Genomic DNA, 15,894 nt, shown 5'->3' with positions numbered 1-15,894 from the left:
TCCAATAAGGGTGTCATTTTATTATACAGTATGTTGAAGGGGATGGGTTGTTCAGTGATACAGTCATATGTTAAAGTTTGGGCACTCCTATTAATGTTATCCTTTTTTGTTTATAACAATTTTGGTTTTTGCAACAGCTATTTCAGTTTCATATATCTAATAACTGATGGACTCAGTTATATTTCTGGATTCAAATGAGGTTTATTGTACTAACAGAAAATGTGCAATCTGCATTTAAACAAAATTTGACCGGTGCAAAAGTATCGGCATGTGACGAACAGCCCACCGCCGTTCGTCCACTTACGGGCGACACTAACGGGGTTCCCGCTGCCACCAAAACGCGACGGACAGCGGACCCTGTGTCACCACTATGTCACAATCCCACCACTGACACCGGTGTATCAGCGGACGGAGGGGCGTGACACAATGCCGGCACACGGCTATCACAGGCGCAGTGGGGCTTATCTTAGTTATCCCAACACTGGCACCATGTGACCAAAAATATCCAGCAAGCTAATCTCGCTCTACAATTTGCCGCAGGGGGAGTTTAATTTGGATGCCCCACCACTGCTATCAATCTTCCAAGTACTGAGGGGATTTATGTATATCCCACTTTCTCAGTTCCACTTTGGAACTTGCAGCTCCCCGGCGCCCCCCTTACCCTCAGGTCAGTCAGGGAACTGCACCTAGGATAATTGGTTGCCGGACGGGCTGCCTGTTGTGAACCGGCAATTAGGCTTCTGCAGTAAGGGAATTATCAGCTGTGGCCGCAGCCCCTCATTCAGCTATATAAGACCCTTCTAGACTGCCAGCAAGCCGCGATAGCCGTGCACAACGCGCTGCCACCAGTCACGGTTACTTAATTCACAGTGTTAAATTAAGAGGGTCCGTGGCAAACCCCTTGAATTAGTAGCGATTATCTATCAAAGGCGTATAGTTCGAGTCTTAGAGCATAGAGACAGATCTAAATAATTATATCATTTATTTTCCGAAAGAGGACAGTGATTACAGATAAAAGTTGCTATAAAATTGAGACATAAAATATGTACAGTACAGGTATAAAATAAAAGTGGAGAAAACAAAGAGAGTACACTCACAGTTCCATATTGTTCCTTAGGCAGACCATGCGGCTAAGGTGGGTGGAGGCGGAGCTGCACTTCTCCGCTCATCTGGGGATCTTTCTAGCACGACGACTTGAGCTGTTCTGCTCTGGTTTTGTCCAGGAAATGCTTTATAGACTTGCTATGTGACATCACGGAGAGATGCATGCTGGGTTAATCCCACATCTCTCTTTTGGATGTAGAATTACACTAGAAAACTTATACTAATCATAACTCCGTGGGGGCAGCCCGCACAGACACATATAGGGCATCATTGGTTGTGATTTGTTGAGTACAATAATTCAAGACCAAATATGCAGTAGTTCTGATACACCGTTTAGCTGGAACACATATCTCAGGTTCTGAAAGGATTACGCTTCGCCAGAACCACGGCAGCGACGCTGTGACCGCCCGGATTACAAAAATGTGATTTTCATATCTCTAGGGTATTTGGTTCTTATGGTATAGTCTCTCATAGTTTTATTCGTTTCAAACAAAGAAGTTTTTCCCGCTCTGAAGAGGAGAGAAGGAAACAAATGGTTGTAACAGCAGGGGGGTCTCCTATTACTAGTGCGAACACAGGCTGTAGAGGAGGGGGGTGGCACTGCTCTGTGTGTGTGTGAAGGGAGGAGGGATGAAGCTGCAGAGCTAGCAGCCTGGATTGTCATATCTGCCGGATCTTTCTGGAAAGTTACAACAGAAAACATCATATTTTGTGGACAAAACCCCATACCTCACAGACATTGTACATCACACCTCCCCCCTTAAGAGGGTGCTAAGGAGGCATTACCTCTCGGTAATCGGCCATGCGCACCTCAGCGGGTTCGCCCCGGCGGGACAACCCATCGGCATTGCCGTTTTCACTGCCCTTCCTGTGTTTTACAGTGAAGTCGTACTGTTGAAGGGCAAGGCTCCAGCGGAGCAACCTTCCATTGGTTCCGCACACTGTGTGCAACCAGCTCAGAGGGTTGTGGTCAGTTACCACCGTGAAGGCGCGCCCGTACAGGTAGGGCTGCAAACGTTGCAGTGCCCACACCATGGCCAGACACTCCTTCTCGATGGTCGAGTATGCCACTTCCCTCGGTAAAAAGTTTCCGGCTCAGGTACAACACGGGGTGTTCTTGGTCCCCCGAGTCGACCTGGCTAAGCACAGCACCGAGACCAAACTCGCTGGCGTCGGTCTGTACCAGAAACGGGCGACTGCTGTCGACTGCTCTCAACACTGGAGAGTTGCACAGGGCTGCTTTCAAAGCTTGGAAAGCCGCCTCACAGTCATCTGTCCAGTTGACTGTTTGGGGTAGCCTCTGCTTGGTGAGGTCAGTCAAGGGTTTGGCAAGGGCGCTATAGTCCTGTACGAACCGCCTATAGTACCCTGCAGTGCCCAAGAAGGACTTCACCTGTTTCTTGGTCCTGGGGGTGGGCCAGGACACGATTGCGTCCACTTTTTCTGGCTCCGGACTCATGGAACCCCCGCCTACCCGGTGCCCCAGGTAGTGGACCTTGCGCATGCCTATCTGGCACTTCCCCGGCTTGATGGTCAGGCCTGCCTGGTGAAGACGCTTGAGCACCTCCTGGAGGTGCTGAAGGTGTTCCTCCCAGGTGGAACTGAAGACGGCAATATCGTCTAAGTACGCCACTGCGTACTCCTCCAGTCCCCGAAGCAGGTGGTTGACCATCCGCTGGAAAGTGGCAGGGGCATTCTTCATGCCGAAGGGCATGACCGTGGACTCGTACAGTCCAAAGGGGGTGATAAAGGCGGATTTCTCCTGCGCCTCAGGGCTCAGGGGAATCTGCCAGTATCCCCGACTCAAATCCATGATGGATATGTAGTTGGCGTTTGTCAACCGCTCAAGCAGATCCTCGATGCGCGGCATTGGGTGGGCATCAGAGGTTGTGATGGAGTTGAGCCCCCTGTAGTCCACGCAGAACCGGGTGGTTCAATCCTTTTTAGGCACGAGGACTACAGGTGAAGCCCACGCGCTTTTTGACCGTCGAATCACCCCCAGCCTTAACATCTCATCGATCTCTTGGCGCATGACTTTTTGCACCGTCTCAGAGATCCGATAGGGTGTTCGCCGTAATGGGGCGTGATTCCCGGTGTCCACCTCATGAACCGCTAACTCCGTCCTCCCCGGTTGGTTGGTGAACACGGGCCGGAAGAGTTTCAGGGTGGCCATCAACTGCAACCGCTGGGACACGGTGAGCGAACCACTTATCTCCATGTCCTCAATGGACCCATCGGCCTTGGCCTGGGCCAGCATGTCCAGGAGGGGATCTTCCTCCCCATCCTCTGGCAGTGTGCAGACCGGTAGGACGCAAGCTTCACGTTCGTAGTGCGCCTTCAGCATGTTGACGTGAAAGGCCTTGCGCCTACCCCGAGCATGGTCAAGCGTGACCACGTAGGTGACCGGGTTGAGCTGTTGGTGGACGACGTATGGGCCTTCCCAGGCTGCCTGAAGCTTATCCGTTGGTACGGGGACCAGCACCCAGACCTTTTGACCCACCTGGTAGGTCCGCTCCCGGGCGTTCTGGTCGTACCAGCGCTTCTGGTCAGCCTGAGCCTGCGTCATGTTGTCATGCACCAACTGCGTCAAGGTCTGCATCTTGTCACGGAAGCGCATGACATAATCCACGATGGACACTTCTGTGGAGTTTGGCTCATCTTCCCAGGATTCTCTTATCAACCCAAGGGGTCCCCGGACTCGCCTGCCATACAGGAGCTCGAAGGGGGAGAACCCGGTCGAGGCCTGCGGAACTTCTCTGTAAGCGAACAGCAGGTGTGGGAGGTACCGCTCCCAGTCGCGCCCTTGGGTCTCAACCAGTATGCGGAGCATCTGTTTGAGGGTACCGTTGAAACGTTCACACAAACCATTAGTCTGTGGGTGATACGGACTCGATACCAGCTGCGTCACCTGCATTTTCTCACAGAGAGCCTCCATTAGGCGAGACATGAATTGGGGCCCTTGATCGGTAAGCATCTCCCTAGGAAATCCTACTCTTGAAAAGATGGTCACCAGTGCGTCAGCCACCTTATCTGCCCTGGTTGAAGACAGAGCTACTGCCTCTGGGTACCGGGTAGCGTAGTCTACCACGGTGAGAATGTATCGCTTTCCGGAGCTGCTGGGGATGGACAGCGGTCCTACAATGTCCACAGCGATTCTCTGGAAAGGCTCCTCTATCACCGGCAAAGGAATAAGGGGAGCCTTAAGAGCAGGCCCCGCCTTACCCACTTTTTGACAGGTGGCGCAGGAGCGGCAGTAGTGTGTTACATCTGTCCCCATCTTGGGCCAATAGAAGTGTTGAGACAGCCGTGCCTTTGTTTTGCTGATCCCCAAGTGTCCAGCGAGTGGAATCTCATGGGCAATCCGCAACAACTCGGTTCTGAACTGATAGGGGACGACCAGCTGTCTTTCCCTTAACCACTCCTTTTTAGGATCTCCGGGTACTGTCTCCTGGTACAACCTTCCTCGTTCCCAGAACACCCTCTCCTTATCAGACTTGGAGGTGGGCGTCTCGGCGAGACCTCTCAATTTCTCCAGGCTGGCATCTGAGTGCAGAGCAGCCTGGAACTCCATGCTGGAGGCTGCCAGAAGTGACGTCAGGGTCCCCTCTTTACTGGGACCCTCTGGAACCGGCTCTGGGTTCACCTCTGGTTCAGTCTCTCCTGTAGCAGCAGAGGGTCCAGAAGACAGTGCGTTACCTGCGATCTGGGCACTCTGACTGCGTGTGACAGCTGCTATGTATGCTGTCTCCCTGGGGATTTCTACAGACCCACCAGCCGGTGCTGGCTTGGGCTCTACCTCCCCATCCACCCCCAACACTTCAGGAGCAGTGCTACTTATGGGCCAGTTACCTTCCTCGGTGGCACTGGTCAGCTGCATGGCATTACCTTCCTCATGGTCCCCATGCACCTCCCCATTTCCTTGAGCACCGTTGCTTACTCCTGCCAGGGGTTCCTCAGCCGTCTCACTCCGCAGAGTGACGGGGCTGAGCACTTCGGTACCTGTGGACACATCTACCGCTTCAAAGAAAGGGTTAACGGGTTCAGTCGGCACAGATACATCAACATCATCATCATCCTTCCTAGGAGAAGAATGGTTATCAGTTTGCTTTGGTACATTCACATCAGCATCAGCATCGTACCTGGGGAAAGAATGGTTGTTAGTTGCATCATTACTCATCAAGGCATTAGCAGGTAACACATTCAGTTTCCCGTCATCATCATCATCATCAGGGTTAACGTTACCCTTATTATCAGTTTGGGGAAGGGTGTCAGGGACGTAGTATGCAACCATCCGCCCCAAGTCAGTCCCCAATAAAACATCAGTGGGCAGGTTTTCAGACACTCCCACCTCCCTCAACCCGCTCCCAGCACCCCAATCGAGATAAACTCGTGCCACTGGCACGGGACAACGGGTGCCTCCAATCCTGGTGACAGTCAGGGTTTTCCCCTCAACAAACTCTTCAGGGGCCGCCAGTCCAGGACGGATGAGGGTTCGTTCAGCCCCGGTGTCCTTGAGGCCTGTGGCAAGACGGGCCCCCACCTGAACAGGTTGAACGTTGTCGTCAGCCCTCCCAACCACACCTCCCACCAAAAGAACAGAGGCGTTGGGCCCGGGGGCCTTGGCTGGGGGGTTCTTCGGCCTGTTCGGACAGGCGTAAAAGAAGTGACCAGGCCGCTGGCAGTTGTGACACAGGCGACTGTCAGTAGCCGGCCTGTTGTTGGCAACAGGGACAGGGCCTCCGGAGGGACGGCTAGCTGGGGCATTGGGGTTGGTTGCTGGCTTACCCCCTTTCCAGCTGGTGGCGACTGGCCTCCGCGTCTCGGGCTTCCGGTTGGCCTCGTGGTTGTCGGCGATCTGCGCCGCTTTGTCCGCGTTCGTTGGTTCGCGGTCCAGGATGAACTGTCGGACCTCAGCTGGGCAGAGATGCAGGAACTGGTCTTTGATCATCAGGTCCCGTAGCTGCTCAATGGTTTCAACGGACAGTCCATGGATCCACTGGTCAAAGTGGGTCCTGAGTCCTTGCACCACATCACTGTAGCTATCATGTGGGCCACGTTGGAGGTGCCGGAACTTCTTTCGGTATACCTCAGGTGTCAGCCGGTATTTGGCGATCAGCGCCTGCTTTATGGCGACATAGTCGTCATCGGCTTCTGGCGGAAGAGAAGCAAATGCCTCCAGGGCTTTGCCTTTTAGCCCTGGGGTCAAGTACCTTGCCCATTGGTCTCTAGGCAGCTGGTACTGTCTGCAGGCTTTCTCAAAGGCTCGCAGGAACGTGTCCAAGTCCCCGTCCTTTTCCATCACGGGAAAATGCTCTGGCCGGGGTTTAGGAGTCTGGACGCTGCTGGGCTCACGGCTTCGGGCTGTGGGGGCATTCCCACCCCGCTGGAGTACCTCCAGTTCATGGGCCCTCTGCGCCTGGCGCTCGGCTCTCTCAGCCTCAGCTTGGCGCTCGGCTCGCTGCTCTGCTCTCTCTCGAGCTTGCTGGATCAGCCTCACCCGCCCATCACTGTTTTCGGCGGGGAGTTCGTCCAAGCCATTTGCAGATAGGGGTCCACCCCGTTATGGTTGAATGTGGGGCCAGCGCTCATGAGTGGAGCCTCTGCTGCAGCCCCATTGCCACTTGAGCCCGCTTCTGCGTTCGCTGGGCTCTGGTCGTTTTCCCGTTGCACCAGAGCCGCGATCATTTGGGCTTTGTTTTTGTTCGTGGTGTCGATCCGCCACACCCCGCAGAGGGCAATAAGAGATGCCTTGTTATGCTGCTTATACCACTCTGCTCCCATCGTAGCCATGGTTGCCAAATAAAAGACAGAAAAGAAAAACGGAGAAAAAGGGAGGGAATACTTGCAAGTACACACTAATGTCTCAGGACTAGTAACCACTGAGTCTGTTCTCCAAAACCTATGATGCAGGATTCCCGCAGGAACCGTGCAGGTCTTTAGTGAGAGGAATGATTGCTCAAACCAAATCACTAATGCTCTAAGATTATCCCACCACTCTGCCACCAATATGTGACGAACAGCCCACCGCCGTTCGTCCACTTACGGGCGACACTAACGGGGTTCCCGCTGCCACCAAAACGCGACGGACAGCGGACCCTGTGTCACCACTATGTCACAATCCCACCACTGACACCGGTGTATCAGCGGACGGAGGGGCGTGACACAATGCCGGCACACGGCTATCACAGGCGCAGTGGGGCTTATCTTAGTTATCCCAACACTGGCACCATGTGACCAAAAATATCCAGCAAGCTAATCTCGCTCTACAATTTGCCGCAGGGGGAGTTTAATTTGGATGCCCCACCACTGCTATCAATCTTCCAAGTACTGAGGGGATTTATGTATATCCCACTTTCTCAGTTCCACTTTGGAACTTGCAGCTCCCCGGCGCCCCCCTTACCCTCAGGTCAGTCAGGGAACTGCACCTAGGATAATTGGTCGCCGGACGGGCTGCCTGTTGTGAACCAGCAATTAGGCTTCTGCAGTAAGGGAATTATCAGCTGTGGCCGCAGCCCCTCATTCAGCTATATAAGACCCTTCTAGACTGCCAGCAAGCCGCGATAGCCGTGCACAACGCGCTGCCACCAGTCACGGTTACTTAATTCACAGTGTTAAATTAAGAGGGTCCGTGGCAAACCCCTTGAATTAGTAGCGATTATCTATCAAAGGCGTATAGTTCGAGTCTTAGAGCATAGAGACAGATCTAAATAATTATTTCATTTATTTTCCGAAAGAGGACAGTGATTACAGATAAAAGTTGCTATAAAATTGAAACATAAAATATGTACAGTACAGGTATAAAATAAAAGTGGAGAAAACAAAGAGAGTACACTCACAGTTCCATATTGTTCCTTAGGCAGACCATGCGGCTAAGGTGGGTGGAGGCGGAGCTGCACTTCTCCGCTCATCTGGGGATCTTTCTAGCACGACGACTTGAGCTGTTCTGCTCTGGTTTTGTCCAGGAAATGCTTTATAGACTTGCTATGTGACATCACGGAGAGATGCATGCTGGGTTAATCCCACCTCTCTCTTTTGGATGTAGAATTACACTAGAAAACTTATACTAATCATAACTCCGTGGGGGCAGCCCGCACAGACACATATAGGGCATCATTGGTTGTGATTTGTTGAGTACAATAATTCAAGACCAAATATGCAGTAGTTCTGATACACCGTTTAGCTGGAACACATATCTCAGGTTCTGAAAGGATTACGCTTCGCCAGAACCACGGCAGCGACGCTGTGACCGCCCGGATTACAAAAATGTGATTTTCATATCTCTAGGGTATTTGGTTCTTATGGTATAGTCTCTCATAGTTTTATTCGTTTCAAACAAAGAAGTTTTTCCCGCTCTGAAGAGGAGAGAAGGAAACAAATGGTTGTAACAGCAGGGGGGTCTCCTATTACTAGTGCGAACACAGGCTGTAGAGGAGGGTGGGTGGCACTGCTCTGTGTGTGTGTGAAGGGAGGAGGGATGAAGCTGCAGAGCTAGCAGCCTGGATTGTCATATCTGCCGGATCTTTCTGGAAAGTTACAACAGAAAACATCATATTTTTTGGACAAAACCCCATACCTCACAGACATTGTACATCACAGGCACCCTTATCATTTTCTTGATTTGAACACTCCTAACTACTTTTTACTGACTTCCTGAAGCACTAAATTGGTTTTGTAACCTCATTGAGCTTTGAACTTCATAGCCAGGTGTATCAAATCATGAGAAAAGGTATTTAAGGTGGCCACTTGCAAGTAGTTCTCCTATTTGATTCTCCTATGAAGAGTGGCATCATGGGCTCCTCAAAACAACTCTCAAATGATCTGAAAACAAAGATTATTCAACATAGCTTTTCAGGGGAAGGATACAAAAAGTTGTCTCAGAGATTTACCCTGTCAGTTTCCACTGTGAGGAACATAGTAAGGAAATGGAAGAACACAGGTACAGTCCCTTGTTAAGCCCAGAAGTGGCAGGCCAAGAAAAATATCAGAAAGGCAGAGAAGAAGAATGGTGAGAACAGTCAAGGACAATCCACAGACCACCTCCAAAGACCTGCAGCATCATCTTGCTGCAGATGGTGTCACTGTGCATCGGTCAACAATACAGCGCACTTTGCACAAGGAGAAGCTGTATGGGAGAGTGATGCGAAAGAAGCCGTTTCTGCAAGCACGCCATAAACAGAGTCGCCTGAGGTATGCAAAAGCACATTTGGACAAGCCAGTTACATTTTGGAAGAAGGTCCTGTGGACTGATGAAACAGAGATTGAGTTGTTTGGTCATACAAAAAGGCGTTATGCATGGAGGCTAAAAAACACAGCATTCCAAGAAAAACACTTGCTACCCACAGTAAAATTTGGTGGAGGTTCCATCATGCTTTGGGGCTGTGTGGCCAATGCCAGCACCGGGAATCTTGTTAAAGTTGAGGGTCGCATGGATTCAACTCAGTATCAGCAGATTCTTGACAATAATGTGCAAGAATCAGTGGCGAAGTTGAAGTTACGAAGGGGATGGATATTTCAGCAAGACAATGATCCAAAACACCGCTCCAAATCTACTCAGGCATTCATGCAGAGGAACAATTACAAGGTTCTGGAATGGCCATCCCAGTCCCCAGACCTGAATATCATTGAACAACTGTGGGATGATTTGAAGCGGGCTGTCCATGCTTGGCGACCATCAAACTTAACTGAATTGGAATTGTTTTGTAAACAGGAATGGTCAGAAATACCTTCATCCAGGATCCAGGAACTCATTAATAGCTACAGGAAGCGACTAGAGGATGTTATTTTTGCAAAAGGAGGATCTACGAAATATTAATGTCACTTTTATGTTGAGGTGCCCATACTTTTGCACCGGTCAAATTTTGCTTAAATGCAGATTGCACATTTTCTGTTAGTACAATAAACCTCATTTGAATCCAGAAATATAACTGAGTCCTTCAGTTATTAGATATATGAAACTGAAATAGCTGTTGCAAAAACCAAAATTGTTATAAAGAAAAAAGGTTAACATTAATAGGGGTGCCCAAACTTTAACATATGACTGTATGTCTATATTGACTCAGTGTATATATATGTTTATGTTGTAGTTTCACCGCGCCAATATACCACCACGTTCCATAAAATACAGATTCAACCTACAGTCTCCTTATCTGACCTCCGATATAGCAGTTTAGCTGCCTGTACAGAGCAATGTTTGTCTCTATGTCTATCTATCTGTACCTATGTATATCTATTATCGATCTTTAATATCTATCTCTAAAACATTCACTGCTGTCTGAAAGCACATGTAAAAAAGCGAAGCAAATCCACAATCATGTTTAGACCTATGTTTTTGTAGTGTTTTTGACTGACTTCATTGACGTCAATTGGTGAAAAAACTCAAGAAGGATGAAAGAATTGATATGCTGCAGATTTGACTTTGCACCAAATCTGCAAGTCACAAAATAGCAACATGTGCATGAGACTTTATGATTCTCATTTACTTTGTTGACATCAGGCTTCCCTTCAGGTTTTGTGACAAAAAACGTGACATGTGCACACAGCCTGATAGTTTGGGATAGACCATTTGAATGACATAAAGCCAAAGTTTTGCAGACTGTGATGAAATTACATTGGTAGGGTTACATAAGATGTCTTTGGAGGCCAATGATAACTACTTGGTATCACTATTTCCTAGGACTTATTGGTTGAATAATCAGACCAATACAAGTTTGATAGCAGGTGCACATCTAATTTTTTGCTGTAATCAATCATGCACTTTAGAATTATTACAATATGCATAATTCACATTTAAAAGTATAATATCACAATAGACTACTTCCTATACAATGAATACAGTAATATGTCCAGCATATGCCAAACAGCAACAAAAAATACCAGCGCAATCCCACCCTGTTAACCTGACCACACTCATAGTAGGGAAGAATGGTTTCATAATGAATCTGTGAAACTTATAACATTGAGGATCCTCTATTGCTACCGAAACTTGTTCTTATACAAACATATTATTAGGCAGTTAAAATACAGGCTGTAGAAGGCGATAATGCTCATTGGCGCTATTTAGTAAATGTAAGCCAGTGTTTATCACAGGGTGCATTGTTAGTAGTAAATAAACCGGTCCTGCCCACATATAGTAACATTGTATAATCATGGACCGGCAACTATGGGGGGGGGTCATATGTACTGCTATAGAAATTAGTGCAAAATGATAGGAAATGCAAGTCCCAAGGGTTACGGCGGAGCGCCCTGAGATGCATTCACTTCCTATAACAGTGATTACAAGTAATTGGCACTGTTATAATAAGTAATGTGGAGCGACAGCCACACTGAGCTATTGCTTTGACATGTTCGATAAGCAATGAAAACAGTTTCCATGTGCGCCTAGGATTATTCCCTCTGCCCAGAAAGCTAATTGTTAGATTTCTCTGTGGGCCACAAGACTTTCCACTGCTTCATCCTTTTCTGACCTCAAACTTCATTACCGTTCTCTAAAAACACACAGTTGACTTTAAATTTTTATTAGGACCCCATCCATTTAACCAAGCTTAGATTTTTCTCGAGCCCATCTCATAAATATTGTGACTGATGTCTGAACACACCGGCTGGCTGGCACATATATAAAGATGTGGGTACACAAAGAATTCCTTCAAGACGTAGAGACGGACTCGACGGTGACAGACAATGTGACATATGCGTTGCCATGTTATTAAGAAACGCTGTGGACAATAGGGTCGTGTATATCCAGATTAATTCCATAAATTGCCATGCATGGCAAGAATGACATCATTTGTGACAAAGTTATTTGTGAATGAAAGCGACAGTCTCCTAAGCCCTGTATTATAACACATCTTGAATTAAGAGGCTTTGTTCCAGCAAAGGTCTAAACCCCACAGTGACTATATCCCAGGGCTGCTGTCTGATCGTGTAGCGTGAGCCATGTCTCGTTTTGGAGAACGCCATGTAAGGGGGTAATGGCCAACCGGTGACCCCCACGGGTGTAATAAAATTAAAATTCTCCCTCATAATGTAACAAGCCATGCAACAAGCCCAGTGATTTGTATGTGATATCTAAATATAAAGGAGCAAGAAACCCCTGTCCTCAGTGTCCATTGTTGCCTGCAGATTCCTTGGTGAGCTCACTTTCATTGTCCTTCCTTGTGTACACTTCTTCTCTCCATCCCTCCCTCCTTCCTTCTCCAGCACATCTGTTTCCAATATGTGCCCTTGCAGGCGCCTGTTCCCTGCAAACAATAGCCTTTTCTAGTAACCTGAAGAATACTTCTGCTGAGGCACCTCCTGCAGAACCGCTGCAATCTCAAGGAATACTCCGAGAACCTCGCACAAAAAAAGCCATTTTTCTCCAATCCCATTCAACACAGTATTTTTTTTTCCAACATATTATTCCATTTACAATCATTGCCCTTTACAAAACAATCACTCAGATTCTGCTAAGAAATATGTAAAATGACAAAGACAGCATTGAATTCCAGCACTTGTTACATTACACATGGTAAGGTGTTCCATTTATATCCAACAGGTAATTTTCCCCCCTCCCCACTCTGCAGAATAAAATCATTCACTATTAGGCACACCTTTAATACAATATTGACAGCCTGGTAAAAAATGAAGAAGAAAAAATAACTCACCCAGGAAGGAGCAAAGCAGTGTTTGCATCTTTGTTCATAAGTCCAGAGGAATTTGTGGGCTGCTGAGTTGGGGCAGAGTTGGAGGCACAGTGCAGTGCATTGGCGCTTTACAGGAATGGCAGACAGCCCTGCATGGGGGAAGCATCACAGCCAGTGGAATGCAAGCAACATAATTACCTCCATGTGTCAGCTCAAGAACCAAGTTTCCTCTGCCTTTTGTGTCACTACTTGTCACTTACTGGTCCTTGTCTAGAGATAATGGCAGACTGGGGTCCTGCTTTAGTGCCTTTTTTTTTTTTATAAGAAAAGAAAGTCTCGATTCGGAAAAAATGAGCATGAATGTAATAGCAGCCACTTATCCGTGTGCAGAAGGAAAGGAGAGCAAGAAAATACACTGTGCAGAACATTCACCACATGGCAGCATCCCAGACCTGCTCCTCCCAGCTATCTGCTGGGTTTAGCCAAGGAGAGCAATTACTGGCTAGCCTGAACTCCAGCAGAGTAGGAGGGATGGAGGTGTACAGTATGTCCACATCTTATACTCGGGCTCATTCAACTCCTTTTTTAATGAAAAATCAAAATATGTATCAAATAATAACTCTGTAGTGTGGCAAGCACATAGCCATCTTATATTTGCACCTTATTCACCTTTACACAATCATAAAGCACCGTGGAATAAATGGGAGCCATATAAATACAGACTGTTATTATCATAATCTTGGAGGTGATAGTCTTGTAATGGTTGCCATAGACACAAAGATATACAATATTTTCTGCTGTAGTTGGATGTTCTTCTGATCAGGGCATTGTAGCACACCTGGTGAGGGTATGACTTCCCAACAAATATTGTTTTATATGTAGATCACAGTCATCGAACATTGGGTTTCCAAATAGGAAATAATATGGATGTATCAAAATAATGGTCCTGGTGTGTCCAGTGTCCTGAACCCAACCCCCTCATCCTGGTGTGGTTAGTGTCCTAAAGCCGTATTCCCTTGTTCTTGTGCAGCCAGTCCTGAACACAAAGTCCCTGTCCCATGTATGGCCGGCGTTAGCGGCCACCAGACCAGGCACCTGCCAGGGTCCCCAGCCAGTGGCGTGCCGCTAATAGCGGCACATCACACAGCCGCTATGGGGCCCGTGGGTCAGGGGTGCCTAACACTGTGGGTGCGCAATGACGCTACTTCATCGGGCACCCGCTGAGCCTTTCCTATCTATAATGGCTATAATGCAAACCAGCTATATATGTGCAATAGTGCAGTGCAAGCAAGTATACCACAATGGGTGGCGCATATAATTAGCCAGGCTAAAGGAGGAAAAATAGCTGCATGTACACTCTCTTTAGAAGAAGCCTAGCCTCGAAACGTGCGTCAGGGATGCCCAGGCTGCCTAGGTATGGTATTTGTCTTGCAGCAGCAATTATAGATAGGAATTCAGCTGGCTTGTTATTCTATGGGGTTATTTATCTAGGATCCTCATTGTTTATTTGGAACTTGGATTAATCTAAGGAGACATTTATATTGGAAGCTTTTTATTATTGGCTCCCTTTACCATTTTTGAGACATTCCTTTTATATTACACCATTTATGGATTAAATAATAGGATTCAGATATACAGTGGGGCAAAAAAGTATTTAGTCAGTCAGCAATAGTGCAAGTTCCACCACTTAAAAAGATGAGAGGCGTCTGTAATTTACATCATAGGTAGACCTCAACTATGGGAGACAAACTGAGAAAAAAAAATCCAGAAAATCACATTGTCTGTTTTTTTTTTCATTTTATTTGCATATTATGGTGGAAAATAAGTATTTGGTCAGAAACAAAATTTCATCTCAATACTTTGTGATATATCCTTTGTTGGCAATGACAGAGGTCAAACGTTTTCTGTAAGTCTTCACAAGGTTGCCACACACTGTTGTTGGTATGTTGGCCCATTCCTCCATGCAGATCTCCTCTAGAGCAGTGATGTTTTTGGCTTTTCGCTTGGCAACACGGACTTTCAACTCCCTCCAAAGGTTTTCTATAGGGTTGAGATCTGGAGACTGGCTAGGCCACTCCAGGACCTTGAAATGCTTCTTACGAAGCCACTCCTTCGTTGCCCTGGCGGTGTGCTTTGGATCATTGTCATGTTGAAAGACCCAGCCACCGATTTTGTGACGTAGCAGCGATATTGCTAGCGATATCGCTACATGTGATACTTACCTCCGACCGGCTTCCCCGCTGATTATCGCTGGTCGCGCGAGAAGGTCCTGGACCATTTCTCGTCGGGCGCTTCCTGCTGGGCTTCCTGTGGCGCCGACGAGCGACGCGTGGATGCGGGCGGGAGGACGTCAGGATCGCCGCGTCTGACAGGTAAGTAGTGACCCCCAACCCCAGCGATGTCGCTGGTGAGATCTGCCTGTGTGGCAGTTCACTAGCGACCACTTAGCGATGCACCAGCGATCCATATCGTTCTCGGGATCGCTGGTGCATCGCTAAGTGTAACGGTACCCAAAGCCTTGGGCCAGTAAGACAGGCTGTAGTTGGCTGTAGTATTCTTTCTCTACCAATGACTGTGACTGTATCTGTGGCAAGTGTAGGCTTCGGTTCGGTGCAAAAGTTCACGCTGCAAGCCGTGAAGAGTTGGTGTCAGATTACTGTCCGACAGTTACAGAATTCGATAAGTGTGTTGTCAGGTAAAGGATGAGCCATACTAAAAAATAGTCAAGTGATTTTAAAACAACTAGAGTACCATATTGGAGCTTTGTATACGGAGAGGATCAACTTCCATGTGCAGTCTGGTTTTCCCACAGGTCATCTAGAGCTGAGAACTCAAATGCCCGTTCTAGTGAGGAGACCCCATGTGATGCTTCATTGGGGACAGTCAAGTCACAAGAGGTGTCTAGTCCCCATACATCCAGGTCAGTCATCAGTGTCGCCATCTTGTCCACAGGTCTGCTGAAGGAAGGAATCTGGAGGCAATATCCCCACACAGTCCAAATGATTGTTCCAATTATCTGCCACCAAGAACCTCCCTGCCTTGTGGACATGTCATCTTGGAGACCATACTGGAGATGGATCTGCAGAAGGTATCTTCAGTTTTTAGGTGGCTGGTTGAAGAGAACTTCAAGGCGGTGGCATCTTTAAGTCTCTGCAGTTCATTAACCAGG

General features: G+C 48.0%; 1 protein-coding gene across 2 annotated transcripts in view; it reads right to left on the bottom strand.

Moving 5' to 3' along the window:
* Positions 1–13,126, bottom strand: part of CLMP (CXADR like cell adhesion molecule) — a 230,017-nt gene extending 216,891 nt beyond the window's left edge. The window contains exon 1 of one of the 2 annotated variants that reach the window (XM_073584987.1): positions 12,747–13,126. In XM_073584987.1, the coding sequence (XP_073441088.1) occupies positions 12,747–12,774 (28 nt within the window). In that variant the 5' untranslated portion in view covers positions 12,775–13,126. The remainder of the gene's footprint in view (positions 1–12,746) is intronic. The other variant, XM_073584989.1, reaches the window with a different exon arrangement.
* Between the last annotated feature and the right edge of the window lie 2,768 nt (positions 13,127–15,894).

The sequence above is a fragment of the Dendrobates tinctorius genome, unplaced genomic scaffold, assembly GCF_039654945.1.
Source record: "Dendrobates tinctorius isolate UK_male_01 unplaced genomic scaffold, ASM3965494v1 ptg000086l, whole genome shotgun sequence".
NCBI lineage: Eukaryota > Metazoa > Chordata > Amphibia > Anura > Dendrobatidae > Dendrobates > Dendrobates tinctorius.
The sequence above is the reverse complement of the archived record's forward strand: the minus strand, read 5'-3'. Positions and strand labels throughout refer to the sequence as shown.